The sequence below is a fragment of the Thalassophryne amazonica genome, chromosome 8 (genome assembly GCF_902500255.1).
Source record: "Thalassophryne amazonica chromosome 8, fThaAma1.1, whole genome shotgun sequence".
Classification (NCBI taxonomy): Eukaryota; Metazoa; Chordata; class Actinopteri; order Batrachoidiformes; family Batrachoididae; genus Thalassophryne; species Thalassophryne amazonica.
This window is the reverse complement of record NC_047110.1, coordinates 115,147,175-115,165,942: the sequence shown is the minus strand read 5'-3', so window position 1 is coordinate 115,165,942 and position 18,768 is coordinate 115,147,175. Positions and strand designations below refer to the sequence as shown.

General features: G+C 43.7%; 2 protein-coding genes across 2 annotated transcripts in view; one reads left to right on the top strand and one right to left on the bottom strand.

Annotated features, from left to right (window-relative positions):
• The window catches only part of si:ch1073-174d20.2 (AFG3-like protein 1), a 28,835-nt gene extending 17,540 nt beyond the window's left edge, over positions 1–11,295 (top strand). Inside the window, exons 11-16 of the mRNA XM_034177331.1 lie at positions 58–183; positions 482–592; positions 694–809; positions 1,838–2,038; positions 9,871–10,065; positions 10,172–11,295. Of these exons, the coding sequence (XP_034033222.1) occupies positions 58–183; positions 482–592; positions 694–809; positions 1,838–2,038; positions 9,871–10,065; positions 10,172–10,390 (968 nt within the window). The 3' untranslated portion in view covers positions 10,391–11,295. The remainder of the gene's footprint in view (positions 1–57; positions 184–481; positions 593–693; positions 810–1,837; positions 2,039–9,870; positions 10,066–10,171) is intronic.
• A 426-nt stretch (positions 11,296–11,721) lies between these two features.
• LOC117516367 (voltage-dependent calcium channel subunit alpha-2/delta-4-like) overlaps positions 11,722–18,768 on the bottom strand; it is a 159,734-nt gene continuing 152,687 nt past the window's right edge. Inside the window, exons 33-40 of the mRNA XM_034177332.1 lie at positions 16,062–16,137; positions 15,749–15,801; positions 15,379–15,434; positions 13,963–13,983; positions 13,772–13,889; positions 12,674–12,789; positions 12,508–12,590; positions 11,722–12,028 (exon numbers count right to left, since the gene is read on the bottom strand). Of these exons, the coding sequence (XP_034033223.1) occupies positions 11,912–12,028; positions 12,508–12,590; positions 12,674–12,789; positions 13,772–13,889; positions 13,963–13,983; positions 15,379–15,434; positions 15,749–15,801; positions 16,062–16,137 (640 nt within the window). The 3' untranslated portion in view covers positions 11,722–11,911. The remainder of the gene's footprint in view (positions 12,029–12,507; positions 12,591–12,673; positions 12,790–13,771; positions 13,890–13,962; positions 13,984–15,378; positions 15,435–15,748; positions 15,802–16,061; positions 16,138–18,768) is intronic.

Below are 18,768 nucleotides of genomic sequence, written 5' to 3'. Positions count from 1 at the left end.
ACGGTTTGTATTTGTGTATGTTACACAAGATAGATAGATTGTCCCGCCTCCTCGTAGGTCCTCCAGACATCAAGGGCAGAGCGTCCATCTTTAAAGTCCACCTGAATCCAATCAGACTGGATCCCAGCCTGGACAAAGACGCCCTCGCCAGGAAGATGGCTGCAGCCACGCCCGGATTCACCGGTACCGCCCACCTACACTGCCCCGCGAAGTCTTACTGTGACAGCCATTTCTCAAATTCTCCAAAATTAAATAGAATAAAAACATTGTCCCGTTAACAGAATAAACGCAGGTCAAAGTACTTGATTTCTAAAAACTGATTCAGATACAGTTTATACCTGCTGGTCTCTGCTTCGCCCACAGTGGGTTAACTCCACCCACAGCATTATTCAGGTTCAGGGAGACTTCAAGTTTTAACTGGCTGCTTTTTTTTTTTTTTTTTAATAACTTTTATGTTTTTACTTCCTGATGGACCAATCAGGAGCTGACATCGCTAACGTCTGTAATGAGGCAGCGCTGATCGCTGCCAGACATCTGCACCCGTCCGTCAACAGCAGACACTTGGAACAAGCCATCGAGCGTGTCATCGGAGGTGAGCGCACCGCCGCCCTCAGACCGGTCCTGGTTTGTCTCCAACAGTGGCTGTTGTCATGGTTACGCTGTTTGTTTTTAACCAGCTGTCTGTGGTTTCAGGTCTGGAGAAGAAGACTCAGGTCCTACAGCCGACCGAGAAGAAGACGGTCGCTTATCACGAGGCTGGTCACGCCATCGTGGGCTGGTTCCTGCAGCACGCCGACCCGCTGCTGAAGGTGTGAATGTGTGAAACTCCAGGCACGCCTGTGATGGTGGAACCTGCAGCTTTAGGACCAGATTCTTCTCTGCAGTCACACAAAACCCATGAAATGCTTACGAAAATCATCCGCTCATAGTGATAATAACATGAATTAAAACATTCACAAAGCTGTTTAAAAAAAACTTCAGATGAAGTGTGTGGTGACAGAGGCATGGTGAGGGAAGCCACCGAGACACGCCGCAGTGCTGAAGGTTTTAACAAGCTTCATCAGTTCATCAGCTTCCCGGTGAAACAAGAATTTTGTTGAAGATGTGAAATTTCAGCTGCGTTTTGTTAGAAGGCACATGGGAGACTACAGCCTAGACAGTTTAAAAAAAAAAAAAAAAAAAAAAAAAAAAAACAGTTCCTGAACGATTAATCTGATATTTTTCATAAAAATCAAACTCAAGAACAACTTGAGGTTTTATTTCAGTTCTTTAAAATTAGAAAATGGTAAATGGACTGCATTTATATCGCACTTTTCCATCTGCATCAGACGCTCAAAGCACTTTACAATAATGCCTCACATTCACCCTGATGTCAGGGTGCTGCCATACAAGGTACCCACTACACACTGGGAGCAATAGGGGATTAAAGACCTTGCCCATGGGCCCTAACTGATTTTCCAGTCAGGCTAGGATTTGAACCAAAGATCTTTAGGTCTCAAGCCCAACACCTTAACCACTACACACCATCACCTCCCCTGGTGAAAAACTGGTTGCTGTTCAAATACGTCTGGACCTGACTGAGTGAATCCTCTAAAACGTAACATTCTGTGTGAGCGGGCAACGGCCGCGTCCATTAGCTTACTGCCATGAAACCGCCTAAAGGGCCGCGCAGCTCTTACAAAGACTGTAAAATAGTTTCTGGTTTTGACTCTGTTGCCGTGAAGCCGCCCTGCTGTCCTCACGTGTGATTGGCTGGAGAGCAACAGCCAGTTTTAAAACTGTCATTTTATTCTGGATGGATTTATTTACTTTGTTGATGATGTCACGCTGTGTCCAGGTGTCCATCATCCCGCGGGGGCGGGGTCTGGGTTACTCCCAGTACCTGCCCAGAGAGCAGTACCTGTACAGCAGAGAGCAGCTCTTCGACAGGATGTGCATGCTGCTCGGGGGTCGCGTTGCCGAGCAGGTTTTCTTCGGCAAGGTCACAACCGGCGCTCAAGATGACCTGAAGAAGGTCACGCAGTCTGCTTATGCTCAGGTACGCCACCTACCTGCCAGCTTCCTCTGCTCTGGTTCAGTCACTGTCAGCCTGCTGGACCAGCCTGGGAAAATGGATCAAACAGCACCCCCTGGTGCCAGTCTGTAACTGACAGCCAACACCTTTTATCCCCTGGGCATGAAACACGGGGTCCATGTCAGCTCCCTGCACTGTTCTACTACAGCAGTATAACATGTTTATATGGGGGGGAAAAACTATAGTTAGGAAGGATGAAATGCCACTTGCACAAATCCTTAAGGTAGCAAAAGTGTTAATATCGGGATGCAGCGATCATCAGTTTAGTGAGAATCAACTGCAAATGAAAACAAAAAATGTGCTGTGATAAATTGTTCACTGCATCGACTTGGTGATTAAACTTAAGTTCTGTTTATAGATTTATACTCTGATTAGCTCCCGTGTTTAGTGGAACAACAACCTTATTTATCACTACGGCGATGCATCAACTCCTCAACTAAGACTGAACTCGAAGCTGGACTGCCTGATGTCTTAGCTTCACATTTGGCTAAAACCCAGTCAGTAGACAGACTTGTGGATAGTTTAAACTCGGTGCTCAAAACTACACTCGACATGATTGCGCGCGACCTCAAGCATAAGACTAGAGGTCTAGAACGGAAATGGTGTAGTAAGTATTAGAAGTATTCCACCTTGTGTGGCGTGATGCTATCTTAGATTATAAACATGTATTACTGGCTACAAAGTGGACCTATTAATCTGGTTTGATCAACAAAAACAAGCATAACTCAAAGTTCTTGTTCGACACGGTGGCAACACTTATTCATGGACAACCACCTGTAGTTCACTCTCCTTTTACAGCTATTTTATCAAGTTCTGTTAACTTTAATAAATATGTGTATTAGCTCACTGTGTGCGACCATGGTGTAAGCGGATTAAACAACTCAAAGCCGTGCATTATACGGTTTGAATGCACTTCGCAGAGTAACACCACTCCGCTTCACGTCGTGGTGTTTTAGACTCCGCATCGTGCATTCACATTCCTAAATGTTTCAAATCTGCAGTGATTAAACCATTACTTAAGAAACCTAATCTTGACCCTAGTGTATTGAAAAACTATCGGCCGATATCAAATCTATCATTTTGCTCTAAAATTCTGGAAAAACTGGTTTCACAGCAACTCGTGGACTATCTTACTGAGAATAATCTCTTTGAGCCACTGCAGTCTGCTTTTAGAAAATATCATTCCACAGAGACGGCTCTCACTAAAGTGGTGAATGATCTTCTGCTTACAATGGATTGAAACACCACTACGGTTCTGGTGCTGTTAGATCTCAGTGCTGCTTTGATACAGTGGATCATCATATTCTAGTTAATAGGCTGGAAAATCATTTTGGGATTACTGGGAGTGCCCTTGCATGGCTGACATCATACCTGACTAGTCCTTCTCACTGTGCTTTGTACAGTAACACTACCTCTAACCTTAGTGGCATGAAATTTGAGGTTCCACAGGGGTCTGTCTTAGACAGCCTGCTCTTCTCCCTTTATATAGCACCCCTTGGACACATATTGCGGCGTTTTGAGATTACCTTTCACTGCTATGCTGATAATACTCAGTTATACATGCCGATAACTGCTGGTAATCTCATTCACATAAAATCCTGAGATGATTGCCTTGTATCATTGAGAAACTGGATGTCTGAGACCCTGATTCATGCATTTATCTCTTCTAGATTGGACTACTGCAATGTTCTATTTTCTGGTTTACTGCAGTCTAGCATTAGGGCTCTCCAATTGGTTCAAAATGATGCTGCCAGAGTTTTGACAGGAATCAATCAATCAATCAATCAACTTTTTTCTTATATAGCGCCAAATCACAACAAACAGTTGCCCCAAGGCGCTCCATATTGCAAGGCAAGGCCATACAATAATTATGAAAAACCCCAACGGTCAAAACGACCCCCCATGAGCAAGCACCTGGCCACAGCGGGAAGGAAAAACCCCCCCTTAACAGGAAGAAACCTCCAGCAGAACCAGGCTCAGGGAGGGGCAGTCCTCTGCTGAGACTGGTTGGGGCTGAGGGAAAGAACCAGGAAAAAGACATGCCGAGAAGGGGGGCAGAGATCGATCACTAATGATTAAATGCAGAGTGATGCATACGGAGCAAAAAGAGAAAGAAACAGTGCATCATGGGAACCCCCCCACAGTCTACGTCTAAAGCAACATAACCAAGGGATGGTCCAAGGTCACCCGATCCAGCCCCAACTATAAGCCTTAGCGAAAAGGAAAGTTTTAAGCCTAATCTTAAAAGTAGAGAGGGTATCTGTCTCCCTGATCTGAATTGGGAGCTGGTTCCACAGGAGAGGAGCCTGAAAGCTGAAGGCTCTGCCTCCCATTCTACTCTTACAAACCCTAGGAACTACAAGTAAGCCTGCAGTCTGAGAGCGAAGCGCTCTAATGGGGTAATATGGTACTACAAGGTCCCTAAGATAAGATGGGACCTGATTATTCAAAACCTTATAAGTAAGAAGAAGAATTTTAAATTCTATTCTAGAATTAACAGGAAGCCAATGAAGAGAGGCCAACACGGGTGAGATATGCTCTCTCCTGCTAGTCCCCGTCAGTACTCTAGCTGCAGCATTCTGAACCAACTGAAGGCTTTTTAGGGAACCTTTAGGACAACCTGATAATAATGAATTACAATAGTCCAGCCTAGAGGAAATAAATGCATGAATTAGTTTTTCAGCATCACTCTGAGACAAGACCTTTCTGATTTTAGAGATATTGCGTAAATGCAAAAAGGCAGTCCTACATATTTGTTTAATATGCGCTTTGAATGACATATCCTGATCAAAAATGACTCCAAGATTTCTCACAGTATTACTAGAGATCAGGGAAATGCCATCCAGAGTAACGATCTGGTTAGACACCATGCTTCTAAGATTTGTGGGGCCAAGTACAATAACTTCAGTTTTATCTGAGTTTAAAAGCAGGAAATTAGAGGTCATCCATGTCTTTATGTCTGTAAGACAATCCTGCAGTTTAGCTAATTGGTGTGTATCCTCTGGCTTCATGGATAGATAAAGCTGGGTATCATCTGCGTAACAATGAAAATTTAAGCAATACCGTCTAATAATACTGCCTAAGGGATGCATGTATAAAGTGAATAAAATTGGTCCTAGCACAGAACCTTGTGGAACTCCATAATTAACTTTAGTCTGTGAAGAAGATTCCCCATTTACATGAACAAACTGTAATCTATTAAACAAATATGATTCAAACCACCGCAGCGCAGTGCCTTTAATACCTATGACATGCTCTAATCTCTGTAATAAAATTTTATGGTCAACAGTATCAAAAGCAGCACTGAGGTCCAACAGAACAAGCACAGAGATAAGTCCACTGTCCGAAGCCATAAGAAGATCATTTGTAACCTTCACTAATGCTGTTTCTGTACTATGATGAATTCTAAAACCTGACTGAAACTCTTCAAATAGACCATTCCTCTGCAGGTGATCAGTTAGCTGTTTTACAACTACCCTCTCAAGAATCTTTGAGAGAAAAGAAAGGTTGGAGATTGGCCTATAATTAGCTAAGATAGCTGGGTCAAGTGATGGCTTTTTAAGTAATGGTTTAATTACTGCCACCTTAAAGGCCTGTGGTACATAGCCAACTAACAAAGATAGATTGATCATATTTAAGATTGAAGCATTAAATAATGGTAGGACTTCCTTGAGCAGCCTGGTAGGAATGGGGTCTAATAAACATGTTGATGGTTTGGATGAAGTAACTAATGAAAATAACTCAGACAGAACAATCGGAGAGAAAGAGTCTAACCAAATACCGGCATCACTGAAAGCAGCCAAAGATAACGATACATCTTTGGGATGGTTATGAGTAATTTTTTCTCTAATAGTCAAAATTTTGTTAGCAAAGAAAGTCATGAAGTCATTACTAGTTAAAGTTAATGGAATACTCAGCTCAATAGAGCTCTGACTCTTTGTCAGCCTGGCTACAGTGCTGAAAAGAAACCTGGGGTTGTTCTTATTTTCTTCAATTAGTGATGAGTAGAAAGATGTCCTAGCTTTACGGAGGGCTTTTTTATAGAGCAACAAACTCTTTTTCCAGGCTAAGTGAAGATCTTCTAAATTAGTGAGACGCCATTTCCTCTCCAACTTACGGGTTATCTGCTTTAAGCTACGAGTTTGTGAGTTATACCACGGAGTCAGACACTTCTGATTTAAAGCTCTCTTTTTCAGAGGAGCTACAGCATCCAAAGTTGTCTTCAATGAGGATGTAAAACTATTGATGAGATACTCTAACTCCCTTACAGAGTTTAGGTAGCTACTCTGCACTGTGTTGGTATATGACATTAGAGAACATAAAGAAGGAATCATATCCTTAAACCTAGTTACAGCGCTTTCTGAAAGACTTCTAGTGTAATGAAACTTATTCCCCACTGCAGGGTAGTCCATCAGAGTAAATGTAAATGTTATTAAAAAATGATCAGACAGAAGGGAGTTTTCAGGGAATACTGTTAAGTCTTCTATTTCCATACCATAAGTCAGAACAAGATCTAAAATATGATTAAAGTGGTGGGTGGACTCATTTACTTTTTGAGCAAAGCCGATAGAGTCTAATAATAGATTAAATGCAGTGTTGAGGCTGTCATTCTCAGCATCTGTGTGGATGTTAAAATCGCCCACTATAATTATCTTATCTGAGCTAAGCACTAAGTCAGACAAAAGGTCTGAAAATTCACAGAGAAACTCACAGTAACGACCAGGTGGACGATAGATAACAACAAATAAAACTGGTTTTTGGGACTTCCAATTTGGATGGACAAGACTAAGAGACAAGCTTTCAAATGAATTAAAGCTCTCTCTAGGTTTTTGATTAATTAATAAGCTGGAATGGAAGATTGCTGCTAATCCTCCGCCCCGGCCCGTGCTACGAGCATTCTGACAGTTAGTGTGACTCGGGGGTGTTGACTCATTTAAACTAACATATTCATCCTGCTGTAACCAGGTTAGGCAGAATAAATCAATACGTTGATCAATTATTATATCATTTACCAACAGGGACTTAGAAGAGAGAGACCTAATGTTTAATAGACCACATTTAACTGTTTTAGTCTGTGGTGCAATTGAAGGTGCTATATTATTTTTTCTTTTTGAATTTTTATGCTTAAATAGATTTTTGCTGGTTATTGGTGGTCTGGGAGCAGGCACCGTCTCTACGGGGATGGGGTAATGAGGGGATGGCAGGGGGAGAGAAGCCGCAGAGAGGTGTATAAGACCACAGCTCTGCCTCCTGGTCCCAATGCTAGACAGTCACAGTTTGGAGGATCCAAAAAATTGGCCAGATTTCTAGAAATGAGAGCTGCTCCCTCTAAAGTGGGATGGATGCCGTCTCTCCTAACAAGACCAGGTTTTCCCCAGAAGCTTTGCCAATTATCAATGAAGCCCACCTCATTTTTTGGACACCACTCAGACAGCCAGCAATTCAAGGAGAACATGCGGCTAAACATGTCACTCCCGGTCTGATTGGGGAGGGGCCCAGAGAAAACTACAGAGTCCGACATTGTTTTTGCAAAGTTACACACCGATTTAATGTTAATTTTAGTGACCTCCGATTGGCGTAACCGAGTGTCATTACTGCCGACGTGAATTACAATCTTACCAAATTTACGCTTAGCCTTAGCCAGCAATTTCAAATGTCCTTCGATGTCGCCTGCTCTGGCCCCCGGAAGACAATTGACAATGGTTACTGGTGTCGCTAACTTCACATTTCTCAAAACAGAGTCGCCAATAACCAGAGTTTGATCCTCGGCGAGTGTATCGTCGAGTGGGGAAAAACGGTTAGAGATGTGAACGGGTTGACGGTGTACACGGGGCTTCTGTTTAGGGCTACGCTTCCTCCTCACAGTCACCCAGTCAGCCTGCTTTCCCGGCTGCTCGGGATCTGCCAGGGGGGAACTAACGGCGGCTAAGCTACCTTGGTCCGCACCGACTACAGGGGCCTGGCTAGCTGTAGAATTTTCCACGGTGCGGAGCCGAGCCTCCAATTCGCCCAGCCTGGCCTCCAAAGCTACGAATAAGCTGCACTTATTACAAGTACCGTTACTGCTAAAGGAGGCCGAGGAATAACTAAACATTTCACACCCAGAGCAGAAAAGTACGGGAGAGACGGGAGAAGCCGCCATGCTAAATCGGCTAAGAGCTAGTAGCTGCGCTAAGCTTGCGGATTCCCAAAAACACACAAAGTGAATAATGTGCAAATAATCCAGAGGTGATTCAGCAGAAGGAGTGCCCCAATCAAGGCACCAAACAGGCCATGAAGCAGCACAGGCAACGCACGACAACAGCGAACGCACGACAACGGTGCTAAAATAAAATAAAAATAAAAAATAAAAACGAAAGCGTTAGCAAGCTAGTTAGCTTGCCAACGCTAATGAAAGTTAGCTGATAAAAGTGCTCCGTCGCGATGTTTCGACCGTTAGAGGTCTTCCTTAGGCGTTGGAGCACAGTAAAAAAGTTAAAAAAAGTAAAAAGGTAAAAAAGTCTTGAAAAAGACTGTTAGTTCAAGTCCAAAGCAGCAGGTAGCAGTCTCTGTGTAAACAGTCCCAACAGAGAGCCCACAAATGCTAAATCCAATCCAATTCTTTTATGAGAATAAATTCACCCAAGCAGAAAGTTTGACCACATTACACCCATTTTGGCTTCCTGTCCCACTGAGATCAGATTTTAAGGTTCTGCTACTAGTCTGTAAAATTATTCACAGACTGGCACCTCCCTACCTAGCTGACCTAATTAAACCCTACATACCAGCCCAGGCTTTACGTTCTCAGGGTGCAGGACTACTTTGTGTCCCTAAGGTGAATAAGAAGTCTGCGGGTCACAGAGCTTTCTCTTATTGTGTCCCTGTTCTGTGGAATGATCTCCCTGCATCAATAAAACAGTCAGATTCTGTGGAGATTTTCAAGTCCAGACTTAAGACGCACTTATTTTCCCTTTCATATGGCTAACATACTGGCATACTATGTTACTATGCTTTTTACTTTATTTTACTTTTATTGTGCCTTTTTAATCTTTTAATTAATTTTATTTTGGGTTTTTTTTTTATTATTGTTTTGTGTGAAGCACCTTGAGGCGACTGATTTGGTGCTATATAAAATGAATAAATTGAAATTGAATTGATTCCATTAAGGTCTTAATAAAAAAGTTTTTTATTGTATCTTAATTATGTGATGATGAAAATATGCGGTGAGTTGACTTGTTCCCTGAAACTCGCGGGTTTATATATGAAAATGAACTTTTATTTATAAATTTAAAATCACGCTCACAGAAAGTAATCTAATTACTCGCAGTTATTAGAGTTACACTAGTTTTAGCTGCCAAATCTGAATCTGAAGTTTTTAGCAGATATTGGCTTTGCTTATCAAACATGGAGGACAATCGTCTGGCTCATGCCGACCACAAAATACACATTAACGCTCCATTATTATGATTACTTAATTAATCCCCTGATTAATTTACCAATAAATAACCGGAAACTCATATTTACACATTTTATCATTTAAAAAAAAACTATACAAATAAGAAACAGTCAAAAGGTATCGGCATAAAACTTGCAAATCAGCAAGCAGATCCAGCTCAGATCTGCTGTGGGTCCCCCAAGTGGAAAACGGAGGGATTTACTATAGTTCACATTTCTGTCTGTCGGTCAGTGAGCTGGTGACTGTTTGTTCTGGTGTTAACAGATGATGTCACTATCTAAAGGTGTAATTTTTTGGGGGGGGGGGGATTGGTGTTGAAAGATTTAAAAAGGCCACTTGCTGTACCGACTCTGACCTGCAGGTGGTGCAGTTCGGGATGAGCGAGAAGGTGGGCCAGGTGTCATTCGACATGCCGCGGCAGGGCGAGACGGTCCTGGAGAAGCCCTACAGTGAAGCCACAGCGGAGCTAATCGACGAGGAGGTGCGAGAGCTGGTGGAGCGAGCACACCGGCGCACCCTACAGCTCGTCCTGGAGAAGAAGGAGCTGGTGGACATGGTGAGACCTGAAGAGTTTATGCTAGCTTGTCAGTGTTAGCGATGCCTTTTGGTTGTATTCTGCCTCAGCATGTTAGCGTTTGAGTTAGCATCCACTCCATCCTCAGGTGGGGACACGTCTCCTTGAGAAGGAGGTTCTGGACAAAGCTGACATGTTGGAGCTTCTGGGCCCGCGGCCGTTTGAGGAGAAGTCAACGTACGAGGAGTTTGTGGAGGGAACAGGGAGCTTTGAGGAGGACACGATGCTGCCCAAGGGCCTCCAAGACTGGAACCAGGAGCGGCGGGACAAGTTCCAGGACACTGAGCTGCCTCAGGACAAACAGTAGGCTGTGTAGGGTCCAAAAATGCATGGTGTCCTTGAACGCAGCACAGAGTCAGTGAAGGCATCAGGAGCAGTTAATCTCAAACATGTAATCCAGATTATCAGATGGACCAACTCACTGTGGATTTCTGGGATTTTTGGATCAGTCAGCGCAATAAACAGCAGCTTTTTCACATTTCAACACAAAGGCTGAGGGAAACGTGACTCAGTGATAAAGTTATTTATAAAGTCTGGGTTGAAATGTGAAGATTTTCTGAGAACTCGGTTTTTGTTTTGTTTTTTAATCTGACAGTTTGTGTGATGGTCGGACCGCTGATGATGTCATAAATAAAACCATGCGGGTCATCACCTCAGTCGTTTGTACTGATGACGAGGATCATGACGCCTTGTTTAAATATTAAAGAAGAAAAAAAAATCTGATTCTGTTGTATAATTTAAATGGTTCACAGATGCGTTGTGTTTAATATGAGGCGACTGCGCGCTCAGTGGCGGGATGTTTATGGACAGAAAATGGCTCAGAGAAGCCAGCCCCCCGATTTATTCAGCAGAACTTGAAGGCATCACAGATGAAGCGCTTTGACACGTTCACTGTGGGCCATCTATGACCATAAGAACCAGAGTGGTGGTTGTGTCCCAAGGTTCTGGATATGGAATATCGCCACCTGGTGGACATTATACAAATAATGTTTGAGTTCAATAGTACAAATATTTTATGAGGTGAAAAATTAACATGATTGATTTCAAGCTGCTGATTATTTTTAATGTTCATCCAGAGAACATGTAAAAAACCTTCAGTGGTCTGATTAAATCAGTTTGTGAACAGACTTTTCATACTTATTATAAATATTAAATGCCTTTTTAAAAACAAGTTTGCAGCTGTTCTTTGCTGAATCAGTGGAAATATTTATTCCCACTTTGAGGAAAACAGGGTTTTTTGGTTCTTTGTGACAGTAATGTGTCATAAAGCAGCTTCTGACGCTGCTTTTATTTTTTTGTTGTTAAAGGAGTCAGAATGCAAAGTTGGTTCTTAAATCTATATTTTAAGGTTGAAGACCACATTTAAACTTCTGTGACATGTCATGAAAGAAGGGGCGTGGCCAGCACCTGCTCCTTTCAGAACAGGTCATTTCTTCAGCGTGTAAACTTTGACTTTGAGGATGTTTAACCTGAAACCACGCCCACCTCTAAACAAAACCCCACCTTCTGTAAATACGAACACTGGCTGAAAATTTTTGGTCTGGAAGAAATTTCACTTGTTTGTATTTACACTTTAAATACCAACTTCTTCACATTTTTATTTTCTTTCTGGCTTTGTTCTGAAACTACTACTGTATAATAATTCCACCAAAATGCTACATTGTGCTGAAGGCTGACTGCTCTGTCCAGTAGGAGGCGCCACAGTCCAGTCTGGTTTGTGGAGGTGGTTTAAATCCTTTTAGCCCTTGAAGTCCCTGCGGCAGACTGACCGCAAGAGAAGAAGAAAAACCTTTTTGGTCCTTTCTGCTGCCCGTCTGTCTACAGCTCCTCAGAAGATCCTGATTGGTGCAGCTCTATGGAGAACCAATGAGATGACAGCGGAGGCGGAGAAAAGACTGCGTGACAAAAACATGGTCGCCGCGCTGCCACATTCCTTCGCGTCTTCCTGTAAAAGATTAGTAGCAGAAATACTTCAAAGTACCTCAGAGGGTAATATTTGTACTTTTGCCAACATCAAGATGATTTGTAAAATAGAAATAAAAAAGCACAGTTAGAATATGTTTACTGCCCCCTAGTGGGTGTTTGAAGGAACATCCACATTCTGATTTTGTCTTAGCAGCTGAAACCCAAAGGGGCGTGGTTGACATTTACCACGCTGTGATAGGCCAAGGCATCATGTTTAATCAAGTTTGAGTGAAGGTTTTACAGTTTATACATTTGCTGTATTTTCCTGGTCATTTTCCATAAATTAAATATTTCTTTGTTTTGTTTCAGTCAAAGGGGTGTGGCTTTGTATGCTACCATTAGCACTGAGGCGTGGTGTGTGTTGGCTATGGTATCAGCTGTATTAGCCTGCTAATGAACCAAAAGCTTGTGAAATGTCAATGATGTGTAAATAGTTGGGGGTGGGGGGGCAGCACCGACCTTGGGGTGGTAGGCGTGGCAGGACTCCGGCCGACGTCTCACTTTCTGTGACTTCATCCTGTTGCATTTGACTGTGGCGTTATGTTCACTGGCATTAAGGAAAACAGAGAGCTGATGCTGAGTCAGAGTTTGTTTCAGCCAGCAGGGGGCGTGCTGTGAAGGATATATTTCATCTCTTTGGGTTGGAGCAGGATGGGTCCATACTGACGGGAACAGTCACAGTCGGCCTGAGTCACGACCAGAACCAGGTTACTGTCAGGAACCTGCTGCACCACGAACATCCTGCAACAAAATCAAACCAGTCTGCCAACATTCCACTTATTCACTGATCATTTAAAGGTGGACAATTTATTTTTTGACTGACAGGTTTGTTTCTTTGTTTTTTGTCACAGGCTGTTTTATTGGCAATTATTTTATTGTGAACTAAATATTTCACACTGGACAGGCTGGCTGGTTATGAGCGACATTTTATTAAAGAGTCGCACATATCGAGGACTTGGAATCTCGCCTTTAAATAGTCGCTCACAGCGAAGGCTTGAAATCGCTCCTTTAAAGAGTCGCTCACATTGAGGGCTTGAAATCGCTCCTTTAAAGAGTCGCTCACATTGAGGACTTGAAATCGCTCCTTTAAAGAGTCGCTCACAGCGAGGGCTTGAAATCGCTCCTTTAAAGAGTCACTCACATTGAGGACTTGAAATCGCTCCTTTAAAGAGTCACTCACAGCGAGGGCTTGAAATCGCTCCTTTAAAGAGTCACTCACAGCGAGGGCTTGAAATCGCTCCTTTAAAGAGTCACTCACAGCGAGGGCTTGAAATCGCTCCTTTAAAGAGTCACTCACAGCGAGGGCTTGAAATCGCTCCTTTAAAGAGTCACTCACAGCGAGGGCTTGAAATCGCTCCTTTAAAGAGTCACTCACAGCGAGGGCTTGAAATCGCTCCTTTAAAGAGTCACTCACAGCGAGGGCTTGAAATCGCTCCTTTAAAGAGTCGCTCACATTGAGGGCTTGAAATCGCTCCTTTAAAGTGTCTCTCACATTGAGGGCTTGAAATCGCTCCTTTAAAGAGTCGCTCACATGGAGATCTTGAAATCGCTCCCCTAAAGAGTCGTACAGACCGAGGGCTTGAAATCGCCCTTTTAAAGAGTCGCTCAGAGCGAGGGCTTGAAATCACGCCTTTAAAGAGTCGCTCACATTGGGATCTTGAAATCGCGCTTTTAAAGAGTCGCTCAGACCGAGGGCTTAAAATTGCGCCTTTAAGAGTCGTACTTCTGACAGCGTCCACACTTGATCAGGCTGTTGGCCTCTTGGACTGTGGAGTCGTACATGAATCCAGGATAGGCTGTGTCACATGGCTGCAGAGGCTCCACCTTCTTCTGTTTGTGACCTGAGACACAAACAAAGTGGTTTAATTTAAACTCCGCCCCCTGATGCTGGACAGACTCACATTCTGGACTCACTTGTGTGATAATTCGCTTTGGCTGAATGAAGACACCAGAGACATTGAGACACCCAGAGACAAGATGAAGATGATGATGAAGATGATGATGATGTCATCATTGTGATACAGGAGTTGTAAATGAGACCAAAAGAAGAAAGAAGCAACTTATTTATTAGAATTTGATGCTAACAACACACTGTAGATTTTTGCTAGGTTAACCAATGCTAACAGTACACTATAGATTTTTGCTAGGTTAACCGATGCTAACAGTACACTGTAGATTTTTGCTAGGTTAACCAATGCTAACAGTACACTGTAGATTTTTGCTAGGTTAACCAATGCTAACAGTACACTGTAGATTTTTGCTAGGTTAACCAATGCTAACAGTACACTGTAGATTTTTGCTAGGTTAATCGATGCTAACAGTACACTATAGATTTTTGCTAGGTTAATCGATGCTAACAGTACACTGTAGATTATTGCTAGGTTAACCAATGCTAATAGTACACTGTAGATTATTGTTAGGTTAACCAATGCTAACAGTACACTATAGATTTTTGCTAGGTTAACCGATGCTAACAGTACACTATAGATTTTTGCTAGGTTAATCGATGCTAACAGTACACTGTAGATTTTTGCTAGGTTAACCGATGCTAACAGTACACTGTAGATTTTTGCTAGGTTAACCGATGCTAACAGTACACTGTAGATTTTTGCTAGGTTAACCGATGCTAACAGTACACTGTAGATTTTTGCTAGGTTAACCAATGCTAACAGTACACTATAGATTTTTGCTAGGTTAATTGATGCTAACAGTACACTGTAGATTATTGCTAGGTTAACCAATGCTAACAGTACACTGTAGATTATTGTTAGGTTAGCCTATGCTAACAGTACACTGTAGATTATTGCTAGGTTAACCAATGCTAACAGTACACTATAGATTTTTGCTAGGTTAACCAATGCTAACAGTACACTGTACATTTTTGCTAGGTTAACCGATGCTAACAGTACACTGTAGATTATTGCTAGGATAACCGATGCTAACAGTACACTGTAGATTATTGCTAGGTTAACCAATGCTAACAGTACACTGTAGATTATTGTTAGGTTAGCCTATGCTAATAGTACACTGCAGATTATTGCTAGGTTAGCCTATGCTAACAGTACACTGTAGATTATTGTTAGGTTAGCCTATGCTAATAGTACACTGCAGATTATTGCTAGGTTAGCCTATGCTAACAGTACACTGTAGATTATTGTTAGGTTAGCCTATGCTAATAGTACACTGCAGATTATTGCTAGGTTAGCCTATGCTAACAGTACACTGTAGATTATTGCTAGGTTAGCTAATGCTAACAGCAGACTAAATAAATATATATATAATATGATGACACAATCAGCGACAAACACGTTGCTCATTGACTAATCTTACCGTCGACCACCAAATCCGAGTGCCAAAGACCGCAAAGGTTAAAGTCCAGGAGGAACCTGAAAGGAAAATCACAGAAAAAAAAAAGAAATAATTAAACCCATCTATACCTTTTAGACATTAATCATTCCGCAGACTCCTTCAATTTAAAGAAACAGAACATTAATATTTTTGATGCTGTTTGTCAGAGGTGCAAAGTTTCAGCTTTTATTTGAGGATAAATCCAAAGTTTGACAATCAAAGTTTGACACAAAGTGTTTGGACGTTTGCTCAGCTAGCCCAATTAGCTCAGTTAGCTCAGTGTTACTTTTGCAACATCTCGCTCTAATTATTTCTGCCATTGTGAAATTAAATTAAAGTTACTGACACTTACATCAGAATGTTGTAGAAGAACCACCGTAATAGCGTGACCATGCTGTAGAACGGCTGCAGGAAAAAATTAAACATGATTTTCAAAGTAACTCTGACCAGTTTATTATCAAGAATGAATATCAAATGTTTAAGCCAAATAGTAGAACAGAGTGTTTATTGTACATATATATATATCAACATTTGTCCTCTGCATTTAACCATCCTAATTACAGTTAGACACAATCCAACCACTAGGGGCAGTGTGCAGCCACAGTGTGGCAGTGTAAAACTCCTAAAAAAAATCCAGCGCTTACTGATGAGTTGATCGGACTCACAGTGATCAAAGGTTGAGCGTCGCTGGCGTGATGATGATTGTTCTTACACATCCCCTGATAATCGAACAATGAAACCCTGAAAACAAACACAAGACAGAAAAATAACAACAAAACACATTCAGGGTGCCTACAATCAGCCACACCTTAGCAACAACCACGCCTTAGCAACAGCCATGCCTTAGCAACAACCACGCCTTAGCAACAGCCACGCCTTAGCAACAACCACGCCCTAGCAACAGCCACGTGTTAGCAACAGCCAGTCTGTAGTCAAAGGTGAGTGTTTGTCTGTCTGTATTTCTGTCTGTCTGTGTGTCTTTGTGCCAACACCACAGTGGTGGTGAAGAAAGCCCAGTAGAGACTTCGGTGGCTTTTCAGTCGTGTGACTATCCGAGAAATTGTGGAAGAGGTGGGCATGTCAGGGCATGTTACAACATGTCCTGTAAGACTTCAACACGGTGGCGCTTTTGCTCTGTCAGCTTTGTGCCGAAGCCATCGGCATGAATTTCGCTGCAACTCTTTTCATGGCCAAATCTTCTGTCACAGTGGAATGTGCTGAAAAATTGCTGATGTCCACCTCTTCCACAATTTTTTGGATAGTCACACGACGATCCCACATTACCACAATGTTCACTTTGGAAATGATCTGGTCATTTCTGCATGTTGATGGCCGACCGGAGCGTGGCACGTTCTCCACCGTTGTGCGGCCGTCTTTAAACCGGTTGTACAGCTCCTTAATCTGTGTGATGCCCAGAGGATCGTCACCGAAAGCCGTCTGAATAATCCGAATGGTTTCCACCTGGCTGTCGTTCAGTTTCTGGCAAAATGTGATGTGGCGCTGCTCCAATTGTTCCGTCTTTTTCCTTGGAATGAAAAAATGAAGAGCGCACGACACACACCTCACACAAAGGCTGGGACCACATCAGAGGGGGGTCTTGGCGACTGGGCAGCCCAGGAGCTCCATATACTTTGCCCAGGCTTGGGCCCTGGAGAGGTCACTCAGTGCTGCTGTTCCAGCGATAGAACCAACACTGGAGACGGCAGTTATGAGTTATAAGTCTAGAGCGTAGTGGCGTGAGCTCGGACGCTACGGGTTGTCTCTGACGGTGGGAGGGATCATCGTAGTCCCACTGGTCAGCTATCGCCCGCCTCAAGCTGGGCAGCCCCCGGCCAATAAGGTGCTGACCCGTCACGGTCTGCCTGCTTCAATGGGTGCTTGGAGCTCAGGACAAAAACCGAAGAGCAGACTGTAAACCCTGCATCAGGCAAGAAAGCCGCCAGTGCTGAGACTGGCAACCTGGAATGTTAGGACCATGTGTCCTGGCCTCTCCGACGACCTACAACAAGTCGATGATGCAAGAAAGACAGCCATCATCAAACGCGAGCTCAAGAGGCTCGACATTGATATTGCGGCCTTGCAAGAGAACAGGCTTGCATCCAGCGGCAGCATCAAAGATGCAGGGAGGCAGGGATCACTGAACTAGAGTCAGCAATCTCAGCTAAATGCGATGCACTGCTTGAGTACAAGAGAGACCCCTCTGAGAAGACACTTGCTGCACTTAGAAAGGCCAGAAGTGACACCCAGAGGATCGTCCGACGCTGCGCCAATGACTACTGGCTAAACCTATGCCGCGGCATCCAACTCTCCGCCAACTGCGGCAACGTCCGTGGGATGTACGAAGGACTGAAGAAGGCGTTTGGTCCAAGCGCCATCAAGATCACACCACTGAAGTCTGCCCCAGGAGATATCATCACGGACCGCGGCAAATGGATGGAGAGATGGGCGGAGCACTACCAGCAACTGTATTCATGGGAGAACATCGTCATCAATACAGCAGTCAAGCGCATCACCCCCCTGCCAGTCATGGATGAACGTGACGCCCCACTCAACTCAGCAAAGCCATCGACACCCTCGTCAGTGGCAAAGCTCCAGGTAGCGATGGCATTCCAACTGAAGTCATCAAGGCCGGCAAAAAGACTGTTCTCCTCGACCACCTCCACGAACTTCTGCTCCAGTGCTGGGAGGAAGGGTCAGTCCCACAGGACATGCGTGACGCCAACATCACAACGCTGTACAAAAACAAAGGAGACCGCAGTGACTGTAATAACTACTGTGGTATCTCCCTGCTCAGCATCGTCGGCAAGGTCTTCGCACGTGTGGTACTGGATAGATTCCAGCCGCTCGCGGAACGTGTTTACCCAGAGGCGCAATGCGGCTTCAGAGCGGGAAGGTCGACTGTAGACATGATATTTTCACTACGACAGCTGCAGGAGAAGATGAGGAAGCTGAGGAAGCTTCTGCGATTTGAAGTGAAACGTCCTCACATCAAGCAACCCAGTCCAGTCGAAGATTCAAGCTTCTCTGCTATGGAAACCACCTGGACAACTGAGAGCCTACACAGAAACAGCTGCAGGAGAAGTGTCGTGAGCAGAGACAACCACTCTACCTCGCCTTCATTGATCTGACGAAGGCGTTCGACCTGGTCAGCAGGAGTGGCCTCTTCACGCTACTACAAAGGATTGGATGCCCCCCCCGAGCTTCTGAGGATGATAGTCTCCTTCCACCAAGACATGAGAGGTACTGTCAAGTACGACGGCTCATCATCAGAACCCTTTCCCATCATCAGCGGCGTGAAACAAGGATGTGTCCTTGCCCCAACGCTCTTCAGCACCTTCTTCTCTCTCCTGCTGCAAAACGCCTTCGACCAGA